General features: G+C 42.4%; 2 protein-coding genes across 7 annotated transcripts; one reads left to right on the forward strand and one right to left on the reverse strand.

Moving 5' to 3' along the window:
* The first annotated feature begins 4 nt into the window (after positions 1-4).
* On the forward strand, positions 5-6,902 carry atg13 (ATG13 autophagy related 13 homolog (S. cerevisiae)). 6 transcript variants are annotated; one of them, XM_077600194.1, is made up of 18 exons: positions 5-195; positions 696-776; positions 858-938; positions 1,136-1,255; positions 1,454-1,500; positions 1,782-1,922; positions 1,991-2,031; positions 2,143-2,239; positions 2,303-2,410; positions 2,477-2,570; positions 3,454-3,552; positions 3,960-4,043; positions 4,560-4,669; positions 4,758-4,857; positions 5,370-5,444; positions 5,526-5,633; positions 5,710-5,841; positions 5,918-6,902. In XM_077600194.1, exons 2-18 carry the CDS (start codon positions 708-710, stop codon positions 5,993-5,995), a joined length of 1,584 nt encoding a protein of 527 aa, XP_077456320.1. In that variant the 5' UTR covers positions 5-195; positions 696-707; the 3' UTR covers positions 5,996-6,902. The 6 variants fall into 6 exon arrangements, with proteins under 6 accessions (XP_077456320.1, XP_077456328.1, XP_077456352.1 ...); XM_077600184.1 differs by having other exon boundaries at positions 6-195; positions 4,728-4,857; XM_077600202.1 differs by lacking the exon at positions 3,960-4,043 and having other exon boundaries at positions 4,728-4,857.
* Positions 6,903-6,912: 10 nt separating this feature from the next.
* Positions 6,913-17,190, reverse strand: kpnb3 (karyopherin (importin) beta 3). Its single transcript, XM_077600170.1, has 25 exons — positions 17,022-17,190; positions 14,995-15,075; positions 14,501-14,693; positions 14,306-14,408; positions 13,721-13,817; positions 13,528-13,632; positions 13,292-13,414; positions 13,082-13,202; positions 12,516-12,710; positions 12,309-12,433; positions 12,032-12,121; positions 11,784-11,957; positions 11,488-11,706; positions 11,333-11,416; positions 10,778-10,910; positions 10,587-10,708; positions 10,086-10,182; positions 9,769-9,941; positions 9,574-9,685; positions 9,215-9,270; positions 9,022-9,144; positions 8,731-8,950; positions 8,140-8,368; positions 7,874-8,015; positions 6,913-7,786 (listed from the first exon to the last, which is right to left on the reverse strand). The coding sequence occupies exons 1-25, from the start codon at positions 17,106-17,108 to the stop codon at positions 7,703-7,705; spliced, it is 3,288 nt and encodes a 1,095-aa protein (XP_077456296.1). The 5' UTR covers positions 17,109-17,190; the 3' UTR covers positions 6,913-7,702.
* Between the last annotated feature and the right edge of the window lie 2,526 nt (positions 17,191-19,716).

A 19,716-nucleotide genomic window follows, 5' to 3' on the forward strand; every position in this document is an offset into this window, starting at 1 on the left:
AAATCGCGAAAGTGCTGTCGGGAAACTACTGCTGTCTAAACACGTCGACATGGGGAAGATAAACAGAAAAGTAGCACAGCAGCTGTTAACGTTGTTTACGTCGGAATTTCTCTTGTAAAACATTAAATCGAATACCTCCATTTATTGAATTGATTTGTACATCGCTGACGCCGTGTTCCTAAAGGAAACCCTCATGTAAGCTTGCTTTTTGTGATAGCCTTCAAGTGCGACGTTCACGTCACCTGATTGTAGCCTAACCTTTTGCCAATGATTCATCGGTTCCTTTACCGAATAACCTTTAGATTTTAGACCCATTGTTGCCTTTCAAGGTTCTATCTGTGATTAAGTATATTGTTGACTGATCGGCAATGGATTGGCGTTTCCAAACATTTTTATGCATCATATCAATGAGCACTGTAAAAAACACGGAGAGGCCGTATGTGGCTTACTTTATACGCCTCTGCTTAAAGGTTTGTCTTATGACTTAATAATTGGTCATATCGACATTACCGTAACTATTTTTAAAAAGGGATTTCTTTACAGAATGCAAGAAAGGATTGTGCTTCAATTGATTATTCAAGCTAAAGTTGCACATAATTGTTCAGTGCTCTACTGTATATTATTAAAATGATGATGTGTTGAAGATTATTATTCATGATTTAAAAACAACACGATATAATCATGCATGATTGCAGGGTCGTGACAACATGGAAAGTGACCTGAGTCCCCAGGATAAAAAAGACTTGGATAAGTTCATTAAGTTCTTCGCCTTGAAGGTGAGAAGGTGTTACATCATAACAATATTATTACCCCTTTTCTCCTGCCATAGATTCAAAATATTGGTGATGTGTTTGTAGACGGTGCAGGTGATCGTCCAGGGTCGCCTGGGTGAGAAGATATGCATTCGCTCGTCTTCGTCCCCTACTGGCTCTGACTGGGTAAAATTATTTCACATTTATATTTAGTATATGAAAAGTTGGCTCTATGAAGTGCTTTCCTTTCATTTATGAAATGACACAACCTAGTAAATCTTATGTGATCCGTTCTTTTTCTTGCTGAATTCCACTTTAAGCTTGTATGTCTTTTGTTTTTTCAAAGTGAGTCTCATCTTTTTTTTAAATGTTGTATTTTTTAGTTTAATCTAGCAATCAAAGACATCCCGGAAGTAACCCATGAAGCTAAGAAAGCACTGGCTGGTCAACTTCCCGGCGTTGGGCGCTCAATGTGTGTCGAGATCTCTCTCAAGACGTCGGAGGTGAAACGTATATGATTTCAAGATTGAAAATTAGCTTATGTGCTTCCATCCTGTTTTATAATCTCTTCTAAATCCTAGATCTTACATAGCCTACCTGGAATTTTGTAATGTCACAGTTCTGAAAGGATAATGTTGTTATTTAGACATTTATCTTAGTGTCCATGCTATTTCATCATCATCTACCTTTCTTTTATCCAGGGGGACTCCATGGAGTTAGAGACTTGGTGCCTGGAGATGAATGAAAAGTAAGCTCTATTGTCACTTTAAAAATGTATATAAAAAAAACAAAAACATTTTCAATAGTTTCATATGTTCCCAAAAAACAAAACAAGACAAAGCAAATGTGCCATTTGAAATCTATACTTGAAAATAGGCAAAAAGACGAGAGATTGGCATAAACCTTTTAATGCATGAATAATTGAAAAAAATGCCAACTTTTGAATAGCTGTCCACTGTAGTGACCACTTGGGGTTCAATCAAAATCGGATCCAGTGCAGTGACATTTACTTACATTTTTCTTCCATAGGTGTGACAAGGACATCAAAGTGTCGTATACCGTCTACGACCGTCTATCCGTCCTTCTAAAATCTCTGCTGGCTGTCACCAGAGTAACGCCTGCCTACAAACTTTCCCGAAAGCAGGGACATGACTATGTGATATTGTACAGGTGTGTACAGGTGTGTCATTTTTCATCAGCTCTTCCATTTGTTCATTATTTTGGTGTCTTTCTTCTAGAATCTATTTTGGGGAAGTTCAGATGAGAGGATTAGGAGAAGGTAGTTTCTCTGTTGGAGGTGGCAACAATTTCCACCATGAGCCAATATTTTTTTTCCCCATTGACCTTGCTCATTTAAATATAGCTTTTTTTTTCTTCTCCATCCTTGAAGGTTTCCAGACGGTGCGCGTTGGCGTCGTGGGAACCCCCGTTGGCACGCTCACGCTTTCTTGTGCCTATCGCACCAATTTGGCTTTAATGTCCAACAGGTAACATGAACTGTCATATCAAATTGTTCTATGTTTTGTAACAAATTGAACTTGGTCTTGCAGACAGTTTGAGCGATCCGTCCCCATTATGGGGATCATTGTGGACCACTTTGTGGACCCTCCCGGTGGCAGTCAACGACCTGCAGCCATGGGTCAGCCCTGCAACTACAGGTAGCCCATACATACAATTGTCTGAATTGGCCCGCACTGACGAATTCTTTTGGTTTTTCTTCTCAGAGCGCCAGACGATGACGATGGGGAAACATTTGCAGGGGTTCAAGATTCACAAGAGGCTTGCACGACGTCCTTCTCTACTTCCCCTCCCTCGCAGGTAAGATGACATTTTTTTTCCAGATAGCGATCATGTTTCTCAACCGTCCCTAATCGTGTCTTTTTAAAAGGATCACCTTTGTAAATGGAGTTTGCAGACCAGTTTAATATGGGGCTACCATTTTTTCCTCTTCTAACAAATTTGCATGATGATATAGTCGATAATTCCGCATCACACAAGGCCAGAAATGTCATGTTTTGAATTCAATCTAGAACACAATTTAAAGTGTAACAAAAAAAAACTTCTTCCACAGTGTAGGCACTGAATTCAAATTATCTTAATTCTTTTCTAAATATTTTATTTCAATTTTCTCTATTCTATTTTTGTGGCTTGGTGTTTGAGCATTTTATATTGGTATTTATATGTTGGCACATTTCTGTTATTCTATTGGGTCACATTTTTTTGCCAAAATATTAGTTGAGAAACATAAATACAGTAATCCCTCGAATATCACGGTTAATGTAGACCAGATATGGCCGTGATAATCGAAAAATCGCAAAGTAAGGTCACCCCTATTATAACTACTTCTTTTTTTCTTCAGTGCTAAGTCTTAGTAGCAAGCGGAAGATAGGGAAGTGGCTTCCGCTTGCGAGTTTCAGTGTGGATTTTCACATTTTTATGAACTTTAAAAAAAAAATCTTTTAATAATTAATAGCAGAAAAAAAATCGCAAAGAAGTGAATTCGCGATAAGTGAAGTCGCAATAATCGAGGGAAGACTGGTATAAAATATTCTTGTGTTTATACTTTGGTGGTTGTGTGTGCGTGGGGAGGGTGGGCATAACATTTCTCAGTTTATCTTGAACTCCACAAAATTGGTGAAAACTCCTGTTCTTCTTTCTCTCCACTTTTCTTTTCTTTTCTTTCTATTGAACTGATTTTCAGTGCATCTGCACACTGAGTCCTTCTCCTTCTAAACTGTCCAAGGCCCTTCCCCTGGACAATCCCCAGTTTCCGCTGGTGCCTGGGCTGGTCGCTCACACTGTGAGTCTACACTAGGGAATTCCATCTACTGACACTTTTTGCCTTTTTTTCTTGTTTAACTCTTAAACTTCACACTATTTATTGACCAACTTGATGCCTTTTGGATGCAAAATATAGTCCCATTCCAGGCTAAAGCAGTCTTCTTCAGTTTTCTTTCAAACCATAGATACTTTTTGGGGCTAATTTGCACGGTACATAGAATTATATGGATTTTGTGATTACTTTTCAAATGTTTTAATTTCATGTATTAGCACCCACTTGAAATCCAAAAAAAAGCAAGAACGTAAAATATTTTTCAAATCTTAATTTCCTTTCAAATTTTGGTCTCAATGGGTCAACATGATTGACAGTAAATTTGGTGTAGATCACACATCTGTTTTCATATTTTTTGGGGGGCAAATGTGCAGCTGTACGCTTCCAGGCTCCCCTACCAGCCTCCCATCCTAGCAGGAGCTATTGAGGTTTGCCATACTGCTGTCATTCCAAACCAGGTAATAATATGCTTGTTGTAAAAAAAAAAAGGATTATTTGACTTATACAGTGAGATCTAGATTAGGGCTGCCATGATTAATTGACTATACTTGGCAACTAATCAAAGATCAAATAAGTACACAATTGATTAATAATCATTTAGAGACAGTCAACCTCTGAATTGTTCAAACACTTGATTCACTCATTGGTTTGACCATTTTAAAAAGGTTGATCTTTTTCATGAAGAAAAATGAGTCTCTTTTTAAAAATATATTTAAAATAGTGCTTTTTCAAATTAAATGATAGAAAATTGAGGAAAAAAAACAAATATTCTCTCCATTTTATCTATTTATACTCTGATTTTTTTATGTAAGAAAAGTAGGGAATACAATTCTGTATATATTCCAATTCCTGTAAGATAAACAATAATGTGATTTATATAAGAACTGATTAAGTGCCCAATGGCAAAATAATAACCATCTAGCGCCCCTGGAACTCTTCCGTGAGGTCCAAACATTGCACTTTATGCTTCTCAGGCACCGCACGCTGGCAAGGAAGACGGGCATGTGTTAATTCCAGCGCAGGCCTATCATGGCAACCATGTCCACGTGACAGCGGAGCGTCCGGCCAACACTCCCGTCGGGAGGTAATTCCACGTGAAGCCGCATGCCTTGGAGCAAATTGACGGCCCCCTGTTTCCCCAGCGGCGGGAACGACAACAATTTGTCCCAAAGTGCAGGCGGAAGGAGAAGCGCTTCTCCATCCGACCCGCTGGCATCTCTAAATGCGTTCACGAGGAAAGTCGGCGCCTTTGTCAATAAACCCAACACGCGGGTAAGTCAAACTTAATTCAATAATTTTTTCTTTCAAATGTTTTTTTATATCATTCATTTATGACAGGGTCTCAAACTAGAGGCCAATTGCAGCCCCCGTTTGATATCCAATTGTAGTATTAGTTTGCCTGCAAGTATTTTGCCATGGGCAATAAAAAACAATGCCTTTATTCATTTCAAGTCAAATGAAACATTTGGAAATATTCATTTAAATAGTAATAAATGAACATAAAAATGGAAATCATTCTAAAAAAAATATTTGACATCCATGAATAAGTTAAGCTCATACATTTCAAATGATGTGCACACCTTCCAAATAAAGTTCTGGTGATCTGCTAAGGCTTTTATTGACATTTTCATAGCCACACCTCACAATTCAAGCATTTGATTCCTTAGAACAACTTTTTTTAGTTTCCCTGGGCACAATGTAGCATAATGTACTCCTCCAAATGTCATACACTCATTCACTGCACATTCATCTTTTGACTTGATCCTTTTTCGGATGTTTTTAAGCACTCGGCTGCAATGGACCTGCCATTCGCGGCATTTGCTCCCCGAGGCCTCGACACAGAGGATAATGATCCCATGGTAAGAGCGTCCGCGGCCGGCTTGCAATGTTAACGTTGACACCGATGACTCAGAATCCCATTGCGCACTTGCGCACCGTAGGTACATCCGCCGGACTCTCCTCCTTGCGTGTCCCCTCTGCAGGCCAGCCTTCACTCTCAGGGCTCAGAGGAATCAGGACAGCAGGATGACTTTGTCATGGTCGACTTTGTACGTTCCTCGTCACAACTACGTCGAGAAGTTCAGCATTTTTCCTCCTAATGGCTCTTTTAACGTGACTTTTCAGCGGCCGGCGTTTTCGAAAGATGACTTGTTGCCAATGGATCTCGGGACGTTCTACAGAGAGTTCCAGAATCCACCGCAACTGGCCAGCCTCTCGCTTCACATCAGCTCTCAATCGATGGCTGACGATCTCGTAGTATGCTTATTCAAATCCTACCCCCCCCCTGACTTTTGTACAATTGAGTAGTTTTAACAACAAGCCATGTGTGCAGGACTCACTGCCAGAAAAGTTGGCCATCTACGAGAGAAACATCGATGAATTTGACGCCTTTGTGGATATGCTCCAATAGATGGACAAGGCTTGACAACATCCACGTTTCTTTCCTGGCAAGTTTGTACAGAACATTCATTTGTAAATACATTTGTGACAACTAGCGTACACCCAAGTAGCGAGAACGCCGATTCTGTCACGCAACTGTGCAAATGAAAGCATGTCCACTTTAATATATCAGGGACTTGATGAGATACAACTGACCTAACTTCAATGGCTTTTATCTTCAAACATAACTAGCTGCTCAGTGTGCCGTCTTAAAGGACGAGCTCCAACTCCGCAGCTGGCCTGTGGATATCAGTCAAGTACACATCATTACGCTTTCCACAGAAGTGTTGAAAAGTTAAAGCTTGGCTTGTGCTCGACGCATCTAAGAGGCAAATTTGCTTCATTTTAGTAAACACAATCCTGCAAGTAGCTTAAATTTTGCGCACGTAAAAAAAATTATAGTGAACCTCTTTGAAACTAGGCGAATTCCCTGGTTCTGAAGTTGCACGTCGAGCATTGACCAAGCCTCAACATCTCACTCGTCCAAGTTGTTCTAAGCCAGGGGTACCCAACTTCGGTTCTCAAGGGCCCCTATCCTGTCTGTTTTCCATGTTTCCCTCCACCAACACACTTGAATCAAATCATCAGGATCATTGTCAAGCTTCTGGACAGCTTGCTAAGGAGTTGATCATTCGATTCAGTGTTAGCAGAGGGAGACATGGAAAACAGACTGAATAGGGGCCCTCGGGGACCAAAGTTGGTGACCCCTGTTCTAAGCCATCTGTTTTGATTGTATTAGGTCAACGTAGTATCACATGAAAAAGAACTCATTAAAATTACAATTAGGAAATTTAAGTTTTGCGTCAAATATTCTGGTCGAGAGCTTTAATGTAAACTTTCCTTTCCCTGGATGTCCCAATAAAAGCATGCAAAATGGCTATAGTCGTGTCGTATTCTCAAGTGGAATTTTATTGTAGGTGTTTTTGACAAATGTCACCACATACCTGCAGGGCTGTAAAGTGTTACACCATGAAAGCGAAAAGTACGGTAGCGCACACGGATACTCTACAAGCATTTAGACATGAACTTAGTTGGCAGTCACCAAATACAGTTTAACCCCCCATTCCTAATGCTACCATGTGTTTTGACATTCCAAAAAAAAAAAAAAAACAGTTAACCATTTGAACAGCAATCCAAGGAAGTTATAGATGTAGGAAGTGCTGCCGAGTTGACATACTCCTTGACGAATTCTAAATTCACTATGTTCCCTAGAGTTAGCCACTCAAAACATGCCATTAATTTTGAACAACTGCTCTGAAATACATGATATGCCCAAGTGACTAGCAAAAAAAAAACCATGGGGGAATAATTCACAGCAGACAGGCGGTGATCGCCAAGTGTTCATTTTCAACTCACCCAGCTGTGCAGTCCAATAGAAAGTCCAGTCCCGTGCTACCCTCCCCTCTCAAATTAGTCCCCCTCTGATATTTTGTTAGTTAGTTTGTGTTGGGCTTCTGCAGAAACAAGTCACAATTGAGGGAATGCTTGGAAACAAACAGAGTTAAAGGAGACTCAGTCCTTGATGTCAGGGTCCTCCATTTTTGTGCCAGTCTATTGAGTGCTGGGAGATGAGGGGGGGCGGGGGTAAAGCCAGAATCCTTGCTCTGCATATCAAGAGGTCTGTCAAGAGTCAACTTTTCTTCAGGGGGCTTCACAGGTGAGAGTCTGATCAGGAAGCTCAGGCAGCAGTTAGTAAATCTTGTATAGCTTTCTGTTGGGTCTCATTTAGCGTCTCTATACACTTGGACCACAATCCGGAACCCTAGAGGTATTTTATATTAAAAAAAAAAAAACGACATAGGTCAACCGAGTTCCTGTCGTGACGAACAGAAAGCGGCGCAGCACTCACCTCCACTTGTCGGACGACGTTGGCCAGACGTTTACTGCAAGCGTCCTCTGACTTCACCGACTCGTTTGCGACCCCGTCGGCGATGATGCGGAACAAGTTGGGGAGGTTGGAGTTGTTGGGTCCGAGGACAATAGGGTTGTTACTGCACAGAGCGAAAACAAAAGGGCGGTAGACCCCAAGATGTTTGCTGCTATTGACGGCAAGGTCTGGCGCCGTCCATGGCCGTTAAATGAGATTGCCGCGCGACTCGTGAGTGTCATGCTAACCTTTCAATGAGGTCGCACAGGAAGTCAAAAGTGTGGACAGCTTCCTCTTTATCTTCATTGAGGGGTAAACATCGGAGCCAGAGAGGGAGAATTTCATTGACATTGGCGCACTCCGGCCGGAACCTCATGACCTTGCCGACGGCCGAGATGCAGTTTTCGGTGGCGTTGACGTTCTCCTTGGAGCGAGAATCGGCCGCCTTGATGACTTGGACCAGCAGGGGAATGGCCTCTGGGGGGAAACCAGCGCACATCAGAAATCATCTTCAATAGGTCGCAAGACTGGAGTACTTTTGAAAGAATATACTGTTCATATAACTTCATTATTTTGTCAACATAAGTGTTTTACTAGTGTCGCACCAATATCAGAAGAGGTGTTGATACGGCATTAAAATCGTCTAACAGTTTAAAAACAAATCAAAATGGATTGGCCATGTCAGACCACCAAGGGAATTTTTAAAAAAACATTTGCGCATGAAGTTTCAATTCCAAAACACATTTCTTAAATAAACTGGCAACATTCATAGGATAGCAAAATGTCAACAAAGTGGCCGCTTTTATGCCAATTCATTCAAATATGTAAAAAGCCAATACCTGTGCAGAAGGGTCGGTAGCTTTCCCCGCCGTATTGCGCCATGACGCCAACGCCGTAGGCGGCCGCCTGCCGAACTTCGGGGCTGGCGTCGCACAGAGACTGCAACATGGGGCGGAGGAAGTACTCGGCGTACTTGAAGGAAGACGGGCTGCAGTGCTCCACCACGTCATCAAAAATGCACAGCCCCCACTGTCTGTCCGCCCACGGCCTGTTGGGATACTGGAGGACACGATCCAATCTTTTAGCGGTCAAAGGTTCCGTTTCAAGGGTGACGAAGCAGACAAACTTACGATGAGTTGGACAATGAGCTGCAGCAGCTGTTCAAACCAAGGAAGCACTTTCTCTTTGTAACTGCTGAAAACTGAGTGCAGGACATCTGACACTTTGGTCAAGATGTACACGTCATTTTCGTCCTGGGAAAAGAGAGGCTATCCGTTAGAAACGCCTACACGCCGGCGGAGTTCACACAAGGTGAGAACTTACCTCATCTTGCAAACTTTCCTCCACTTGTTCATCATAGTCTTCATCCTGCCTTTTAGCTGGAAGCACAAGTATTGCATCAACATGGTTGACAGTGAGTCGTGTTACTCGAATTACTGGCCCGTTTATACCATCTATATATATATATTTTTTTCTTTTTATACCACATGACTGCATACTCGAATGTAAAGCAACTGTTATCATGCATTGGTCACAGCCTGTGTAACTCATTGGCTGCCATCGAAAGACTAATCTCAAAAAGCACATTGCACAGCAAGTTACTTCTTAGCACTCCCCGTCGACTTAATATTAGCGCTGCATTGGTTCAACGAACGCAACGGTGTGTGCTTGCCAAGTCTCACCTTGCCTCAACTCCTGATTTTTAAAATGTTCCTCCAGTTTGCTTTTCAAAATGCCACCCAACTCCTCAAAATGCTCATTGTTCAGACAGCCATCTCCCATAAGCTCAATGCACTAGAGGAAAAAAAAAGGGGCAAGGAGAAGCCGTCAGAATTGAACAAACTTTGCGGGTCTTTTAAGAAACGGCCGTTTCTTACCTTGGCAAAAGAATGCATGATTTCCGACAGGACGTCCGAGTCTGGCTCTGTACCGATCGCCTTAATGATGGCGTCGCACATGAAGAGCCACATTTCGGTGAGGTACTCGGGCCCCCGAACGCGAGCGCACTCCAACAGCAGGGGCATGGACTCGGCGGCCGCCACACGCACACGTAATAACGTTAAGGGCAGTGTACAGTTTATGGATGATAATGTTACTCTTGCTGGTTGATATAAAAAAAAAAAACACTACTTTTTTTGCAGGTTTCATCTTTGCCATTTGCAAATGGCTTGTGGTCAACGAATAAGAAGGATATCATCGTGGAAGTAGAACTTGAGTAAAGGCACCATCAGCTTTACCACTTGCTCAGTGTACTCCACAAAACCTTCCTTCAGCTCTTTGGCATAACACACCTTAAAGACAAATATGTAGCTCATCAATAATGACATTTTTTCTAGTTCTCACACTGATCCCCCCCCCCCCATTAGATTTGGTTTATTTTGTTTAAATTAGTTTCATTCAAGACCGAAACTAAAAACGTTTTCCCTCATTATCTTTAAAGTTAGGTTTATATACTGTCATCACACAGATTCAATTTAAACCAAAACAATTACACCGTAATAAAACTGAGCCTTAGGATTTACTTGTATCATGGTCCTTATATTCCACTCTAGTATACTTTCAAGTAGTTTTTTCTTCTTCCCACAAATATGCCATTTTGTGTCGGTATATCATATTAAAAAAAACTAATTTTATATCTTCACTTTTAGGTTTTATTAAGAAAACTACAGGTCACTATTACAAAGCAGACAGTTACCAGCATCTGGCACGCAGTAGACTTCTCCTCTAAACCAGCAGTTTTGATGCCAAAACTCTGCTGGTCTCCAAGGTTGACAAACTCCCATCCATCATCTTCCGATATGCTCTCCATATCCTGAGCTACAAGAAACATTGTTTGAATTCATCTTAACATAAAAGCCAAAAAGTGTGCGCATTAAAGTAACTTACTGTCAAGGAGGGCCACCTCAGGTTTAATGGAGGCAGTCTTCAATAAAGGCCCCATCACCACTGGCAGGTACTGCTGAAAGTCCTTTCCTAGGATCTTGCACATCCTTGCCCAGGCAGAGATCATGTATGAGATCTAAAAAAAAAAAAAGATATAAGAATAAGCTGCACCCTTAAAATTGTTGAATTTTACAATTTCTCACGTATAATCCGCCCCCCGATTCCCAATTTTCACCTCCATATTCTTGTTTTTTTTAATAGGGAGTAAAAATGTGTTACTTTTAAGGGAAAATCTTAAGAAAAATCATCACAAGTGGTATTTCTGAGATACTGCATGAATCGCATTCGCTTGCGTCATCGTATCATGCCGTCGTCAACTTGCAGTTTCGGGCATGTCGTGTTTTTATGCGCATATAAACCGAACCCTTGATTCAGTCATCATTTTTTTGTTCGACAATAGCGGCTTATATGCGAGTAAATACATGTTTTGTTTTGTTTGTTTTTAAAGGAGGCTGGGGGTCAATTTGAAAGCAGTGAAGAACTGCCAGGTCTTCTCACCTGTGGATCATCATCTTCCAGGTCATGAAAGTTGGTCTGAGTTTTCAGAAGCAGCTGCATGACCGCATAGGCGTCTGGCATGAACTATCAGGAAAGAAAGAAAAATTGCATACGGGGAACTGATCAACAACCTTCTCCAACCACACTTGGGGTACCTTTTCCTTGCCCACAGCCAGACCGATGAGGCTGATGCACTCGATGGTCTTGCCCCGAAGCAGCCGCAGCTCCTTCTGCACGGCGATTTCCACAATGTGTTTAAGCGAGGGCATGAACGATTCATAGTACGGCACAAATTTCTCCTCCGCGGTGTCCGCCACGGATGCAATGGAAGTGACCACCTGCTCCAAGACCAGTTTGGTGCCCTTCTGGAATAACTAGGGCAAATAAAAAACACACTTAGGAACTTAAAGCCCAGTAATGAATAAAACCGTTTCTTTGGTTAGACGTTTACCTCTTGTAACTTTGCCACCATAATCAGATGGAGGTGCTTCACCAAATTATCCAAATAAGGGATGAGCAACGACTTGGGACAGTCTTCTGTGAAATTAATAAGCGCAGCAGCGGCGTGCGCCTGCACTCGGGGGTTACTTTGGTCATTCATGGTCTGAAGCAGTGTATTGATCACCTGAACGGGAGAAACGCCTTAGCCTACAAATAGAACCTTTCAACCGCTACGACTCACTTCAAAATCGGCTTTACCTTCTCATGAAACTTCTTTTGGAAAGTCGGGGCGAAATCAGTGGCCATTTGTCCGATAGCGTTGCAGGCGGCGTAGCGCACCCTCGGATGCTGGGGAGGATTTTTGTTCCATAAGTTTACCCATCTTCAGTCACAGGAGGCCATTGACGCCTATGGACATCCAGCCGATTTTGACTGGGAGAGGCTGGCGGCGAATCACCGCTGCCAAACTCTCCCGGTCAAAGCCGATTGGACGTCTACCGCCATGAACAGCACTCGTCATTCAAAAGACTCTTACTGCGTCAGCGCAGAAGTGCAGTACGGAGAGGACGGTCTCATTCAGGATGGCCTCCATCTGCTGGTGGCAGCCTTCGCCGATGGCCGACAGCGCCATCAGTCCGGCGTGGCGATACTTCCAGTCGGCTGGAAGTCAAGACTGGCTTTATTTCAGCTTGAGAAAATTCCAAGGGATGCATCTACAGGTGAAATGGGCGTTTTTACTCACGGTTCTGTAACATCAGCCTGATGTGCTCTTTGATCAGTGGCAAAATAATCTTTCCTCCCAGACCACAGGCAATTCTGTCCAGAGCACTTTCTCCCGCTACCGCGTTACTGTCAAAATCATCATCCTCTAGCTCATCGGCCATGGCCCAGTCCTCTTCCTCTTCTAGGTCCACCATCATTGCGAGCATCTGGGGCACTGGAAATACAACAATTCCATGTGGCAGCTGAATAATGTTTGCTGGTGTAAAAGCATCGGTTGACCATCCAAACAGAAAAGGAACGCCATGTGTCAAATGTAGATTTTGTCTGTGAGGTATCAAAATAACCTGAAAGCCATAAAAATACTCCTTTTGGTTTAAATATCTCTCATTGTTGTGCACTTAAATGTCTATTTTCAGGTTGTTCATGTTTGCCAATGTTTTTTCATTTGGTACTTGAATATTTTCAAGTTGGCAGTATTTTAAGAATCACCTTATATAACCCCGTGGGAACGCAGGTGTTTCTTCTTGATTTCTGGTAATCATATAATCAGTTACTACTTGCAGTTTGCAAAAACAGGTTACTCACCACTCTGAGCCACAATGTTGATGTGTTTCCTTAACATGGCCGCCGCAGTCTCCGATAAGGTGACGATGACTTCCAATGCCAACTGTCTATGCATGTTGGGCAAGCTGGGATCTGCACAGAGCTGAAACCGCATGGCAAGCAAACATTGTCATCAGAACCATAATGTCAAATGCAGCACAAAATTCATGTGGCATGGTTTCACAAAGTCACCTTCAGGCTAAGTTGCAGAGTGGCCTCCAAGTTTGGTCTCAAAAATTTGGGAGCCGTGTCTGCAATTTCCACCAAAGATTTGAGGACCGAGTCGTCTCCTTGGTAGCAGGAGTCATTCACTGCCTGAGCGGAAGTATCGAAAGGTGGCGTTAGCCAGGCAAACTCAAGTCCATTTGTCGGCCAAAAACCAAAACAAAAAACAGACAACAGAGATTTATCGTCCAAGTGGAATCTACCTGCAGGATGCCTGGCAGGAGGTCAGCAAAATGCTTAAGTAGAGCCGAGTTGCTTTCATTGGACAGGACAAAAGAGGCTGCAGCCCGGGCGGCCAACATGCGGATCTGAAGGACAGCGGACGCATCAGAAACTAGTCACCAACGTGTCCAGCTTCAACTGACTGATGTGTCCCAAACTTTAGGATCATTTTACCTGAGGGTTCGCTTGATCTTGCATGCACTGAACAAGCATGCGTTTGATAACATCCATGTAGTGCTGCTGCTGATTGCCAAAGATTCCTGGGAAGTTCCTGGAAAAGGCAGAACTGAAGTCAACCAATGTTTAAAGTGTATCGTAAATTCATAAACGTTCATCATGTGACTGTTTGAGATACCCTTTAACTACTTTACTCCCATCCACTGTGGTATCTGATGTAAAGAGTGGTCAATCAATGGCTGCCTTTGAGTTCTGCAGTCCTCAATGGAAGATTGTGGACTATAGAAATTAGAATATTTGCTGTTTTTTTTGGCTTTTACAAATTAAAATATAAAAATTTAAAAAAAAAAATTAACATTGCTTTCATGTACATAAAAAAAATTAAAGAATATTTTCATGCTCGCTTTTGAGTTGATTCGAGTTTAATAAATTAACTCGCACAGCACTAGTTGGCAGGCAAAATGGTCCTCCTAAAGAAACCATAACAACAATGTGACCCACAACCATGATGAGTTTGACACAACCGCTTATGAACACATCCACACGTCAACTTTGTAACCAATACACTGAAGAGCATCTCACCAAAATATATGTAAGGCAGCTTCTCGCAAGCCGACGTTGTCCGAATTGACAGATTCAAACAAGTACTTGAGTACCTCTGGCCACTGATTGTTCCCATCATCATCTATATTAAAAGGAGACATAATTTAGATCAACTCCATATGTCTTTTTATTTATTTATTTATTTAAGGCACAAGAAAGTGTTGCAAATATTACCGATGAGGTTGCGGGAGAGCTCCGCTGCAATGTCGCAGACCTTCTTACGGATGTTCGGTGAGGTCTCTTGTTGGATGCTGGCCAGAAGTTCTGTTTTGATGGCTGTTTGCATATCAACGGTGAGCCCTGGATAGATCTCTTCAAAGGAGGATGACAGGAGCCTCCGCAGAAGCACTGCTGCCATCTGTCGGACCTGATGAATGAGAAACAAAAACTCTTGAACATTTATTTCCTCTCTTTGACATAACCAAGGCAGCCTTCTCTTCTTGGACTTCTCCCATTACAAAACTAAAAATATTAGCTTCGAAGGAGGAGGCGAGCTAGAGGCAGGGACTGAGCAGCTGGTAGACTCAGGATAAACACAACTGCCCCAATAGCAGAGCTGTGACTCATCGCAAGCAGTTGTCATGGCCCAAATAATAGAACTACAATTTGTCTCACAATTATTTAGCACATTCATGCTGAATTCTCAGATCGTACAGATGTGCACGCACCTCCTCTGCAGCGGATGGATCTCGGACAGCCTGGAGCAGGAACATGATCTTGGTTTGACCAGGGATTGAGTCATAGGTCTCCTGGAAATGCAGAAAGGACAGTGGTTGGACATGTTCAAGCGAGACTAGATCTATAATGCATGACCCATGGGACAATTCACATTTTTCTGTTGCAGCACCTCTGGCTTGTAATACGGTGCAGGATGGGGAAGAGACGGCAGTGGCGACACGCCACAAAATTGCCCATATTTGGCAGTAACCCTGAAACTACTAAAATTATCTGTAGTCTTGTGCCTTTCCCCTCCACAAATACTCATGGTTGTATTTTAAGGTAGAGTTCTTTATTTCTCAACGTGTTCTCTGCTATTGACAGCTATCTGTATAAAACCGGGGGGCTGGTAGTAGTTGTTTTTAGGAATTTAACATGCCTCTCTGGTCAAATTATTTGAGGTCTTTGCTAAAATGTGCCACCATTTGGCCATTCCACTAATTATTTTGCCCCAAAACGATTCTTAAAAAGAGACAAACATCAACAATCCCTTATTTTTCAAAGTTAAATTTCAATAAATCACTTTTTGTGTACAGTTAAAGTTTTTTTGTCCACATGGAGGAATGACAGTTTTTTTTTTCGAACCCCAATCAGTGCTATAATGACATTTAAAAAAGGTATAAACTCTGGATGAATTTTGCCTGCACAAGGAGCAGACAAAGCTTGCAATCAGTTTTGGCAGGCTGTAAGAGTAAAATGTGATAGAAAAGTGTTTGTTTGAACCACTGGAGTGCACATCACATGCAGAACCTCTTGCTCAATTTGGGCAACAAAAAAACTGAATCAGATAAAGGCATATAATCAGACTGCACATTTAATAGGAATGTAAAATCATGACTGTGAATGTTGGCAGAGTCAAATTTGTGTGCATGGTGAATCTGCCTGGAAGAAAAACGGGCTAACAAAATATAGCATTATGGAAATTCATAATGGCATTCACCCTGCCACACACGGGACATAAAATGACTGAATATTTAGTCAGGTTGAGGAAATGATTTAATTTTCTCATCAAAAACACCAGTTTGAGCAAGACATGCAATATATTTTAAAAAAACAACAAAATATTTGATGAATAAAACAAGCGACTAAAGACCCTGAAGTTGTTTGTGCAAGGTGAACAGGTTTGTGAGCCTTAATCAGCACTTTTAATTGAAATTGCATGTCATTCGCAAAATCGCAGATTGCCTGCCGTGGGGCGGACACGATGCACGGTGTTATCAATGATAACTTGCCATCACGCGTGGCACATTTTCAAGTAGAATTCGGTGACAGCGGAGAAAAAAAATTGGATGCAACACTCGTAACAAAGGTTCGGGGCTACAAGCGGGTCGTCATCGTGCGCTAAAGTGAAAGCAAACAAGCTAGTTGAGATACGATCATAAAGCTGACATCGGGATGATTTGAGAAAACTCCCGTCATTTAAACGCGCGTAACGCCGATACCGACCCACTTTTACCAAATCGGGGGTCATGCGTGCAAGCAATCATTTTGAAAATGAACTGAAATCAAAGCGTGCAAGCCTCCCATTCGCTGAATGGAGCTAATAACCAAATGCTAATTCTCCCGCTAGGCAAGTTAGCCACCGGGAAGTAGCTTTCGCGTTTCTTGGTAGTTCCATGCTACTTCCGGTACGACGCCTAGCTTCCCCCGAGCATCTCAGATTTTCCAGGCTCCGCAATCTCTGTAAAAAAAATTACAGCAAACCAAAGCGGCTGCCAACTATGCAGAGGCGTGTACGCGCGTGCAAACACGGCGAATGTCACCCGAGGCTTTGGCCGTTCCCCGGCTTAGTCGTGCCCTCTAAACTACGCAGCATGGTTTAGCATAGGAGTGTTAGCCGAGCAGTCCGCCCAGCCTCGCCTTGGCTCCCGTTTGCACGTGGGCTGACCAAAACCTGACGCGCTAGCGGGGCGGTTAGCTTGGGCTCCCCTCGAGTTGCGTTTTTCAACATGGCAGGCGACAAGCGTTCCCTCCTCACCTCGTATTGTTTCCTGACATTGTTGTCAGGGCTCATCAGGTTCCCCAGCAAGAGGTAGAATTGCTGCTGTTCCGCCATTGCCGACATCCAAAAAGACCAGCCGGGTGGAGACGCGGCGACTTGAGCCCGGCAGTTCCAGCTTAGGTCGCACAAAGTTACGCGTCGCCCATTGGTCTATTCTAGCCACTCTTCTAAACGCCCATTGGTCGCCGGCCGGCCCGTAGACGCTCGCTATTGGCTCCAATCGAGGCTTTTCGTTAATTGGACGGAGTCGGCGACGGAAAGTGAAGATCTCTTCCCATTCGCAAAGAAATGGGCCAAATAGCGGGAAAAGTGGCAAAAAGGAGGAACGATTACACACCCGTTTCGAAAACTTTATACTTAAAGACCTTTCATAGGGAAAGTGGTTAATTGTGGGTCTTTAAAAATAACTTAAATAATTATAAAAGAGGCTAAATTCATCCAATCATTTTCCGTACCGCTCACAAGGGTCTCGGGGGGTGCTGGAGCCTCTCCCAGCCAACCACGGCGGGGGGACACCCTGAATCGGCAGCCAGCCAATCGCAGGCCACAACGAGACGGACAACCATTCAATCCCAAACATATATGTAGGGACACTTTCGAGTGTTCAACTAAACTAACATTTTTTGGGGAATGTGGGAGGAAATCGGAGTACCTGGAGAAAACCCACGCAAGCCCGGGGAGAACATGCAACTCCACACAGAACACAGTCAATCAACCCTTGATCTCAGAACTGTGAGGGGGCGTGCTAACCGCTCACCTCCACTGGGCCCCTGTTTTTAATTTAAAAATACAAACTATACAAATTTCATCCAACATACAGTAGAGTTTATGACATACTATAGTATATACTACTGAGGAATGATTGGCCTGTATACTAGAATGTTTCTTTCTTTCTCCAGTAGATGGCAATCTAAATGAAAATATATTGCTCTTACTTGAAAAGCTGCTCCAGTACATACAAATGTGTTGGGCATTAGTGTAATTTTTTAAAATTTATTTTAAGTGGAACAGTTCCAATGTCTATGAGACAATGTTTCACCTTGCAAGTAAGCCGAGGACAGTATTCTAAGACTGTCAGTCATATGTATCCGTTTAAGGGGGGAAAAATCATAAATCAATTTATATCTGAATTTGCTCAAGGCTCAACAATATGTGAGTGTTTAGGTTTTGTGACATTTTTGTCATCAATAGTTGCTAGAAAGGAGTTGCAGCAACGGTGCTCATTAATAGAGGAACATAAGTCATGCTTAAGTCATTTAAATTGTGTATGTAAAGACTTTTTTATTATTCGACATCCTATTATTGCACTTGTTGTTCCTTTGTTTCATTTTGGGTGAAAACTGTTGTAGTGTGAATACATTTAAAGTTAATAAACATCCACAAATCTTTGCTATCATCTGCTTTCTGCTCCAGTGTTTCCTAACTTTAATTAAGCCAAATCAAGAAATAAACAACAATAACAAAAAGCATTACTCATAGAAATCCGGGCCTCTTAAGTTTCTATTCTGGGAGGAAGTCAAGATTGATCTCATTGTATCAAATGGCAACAGGTTAACCCCGTTTCTTATTTTTGTTTTGTCACTAAACTATAGTACATTCCCGACATACACTAGCAAGACCAGCAAAAATGTTTGCAATGAATTAGTGATAATTTATGCACACTTTTTTAAAACCTGCAGAAATTCCTGTGGCAGCCCTGATGACTTCTCAGGACACACGGCGATGCCACATCACACTGCTTGTGTATCACTGGTCAAATTCACCGTCCAGCCTCTCACATTTCTATTCCTACAGACAAGTAAACAAACACGTGACGGCTTCCCCCTGCACCCTCACGGTGGGATACTTTTCATATCTACCTATTTCCCCGAATTTCTCTCCGCTTAACCTTCCTTCATAATTTGTTTGACCATCTATTTGAGTGTGTGACCTCTCGGTGAGCAGGTAAACGTCAGTGACTGCACAGGTTTCACGCCCCAGCACTGCCAAGCTTGTTAAAGCATTTTGTTTTACAGTGCAATTTGTGTGCTTGAGGTGTTCTAAGTCAATATTTCCTGGTGACGAGCAAGTTTGTTTCACAGTGGCGAGCTCTGTGCAGGACAAGGCCGCCATTGACGGCCATGATGTGAGGCGCATGGTAAAGGAGGCACAGGACAACCGTGCACCTCTTTGGCGGGTGTTTGTGGATTCATAAAACTCTCTGGGGATTAATTAGCTCAAATTATGTAGCCACTCTTCACATTCAGCAAATGTCAATGCCATGGGAGTTGGGCACGGACAGTCTAATTACAATATAAACAGTTAGACTGTTTCCTTAAAAATATGGTCGTAAAATAGTTGGCTGGGATGGGCTCCAGCACCCCCATGACTCGAATCGGTACGGAAAAGTTATGTATTTATGCTCATATTTGCCTGACCTATCATTCAATGGCAATGTAAATATTCTACCCGTGGTCTGCATTTTGCAAAAACCCTGTTTGCTTTTTTTGCTTCCTTTAATCCCAATACGTGTGCATGAACAGTGTACAACTGCTAAAAGACATTTCTACCTTTAAATAAATCTGAGCTCAAGGCATGCCCCGGGTTTGAATTCGGTGCTTTCAGATGGTTTTAATAGGTGTGGTAATAAAAACTCTGTGGTGACCTCACAAAAACATATAAAGGCCCGAAA

Source organism: Stigmatopora argus, chromosome 1 (assembly GCF_051989625.1).
Source record: "Stigmatopora argus isolate UIUO_Sarg chromosome 1, RoL_Sarg_1.0, whole genome shotgun sequence".
NCBI lineage: Eukaryota > Metazoa > Chordata > Actinopteri > Syngnathiformes > Syngnathidae > Stigmatopora > Stigmatopora argus.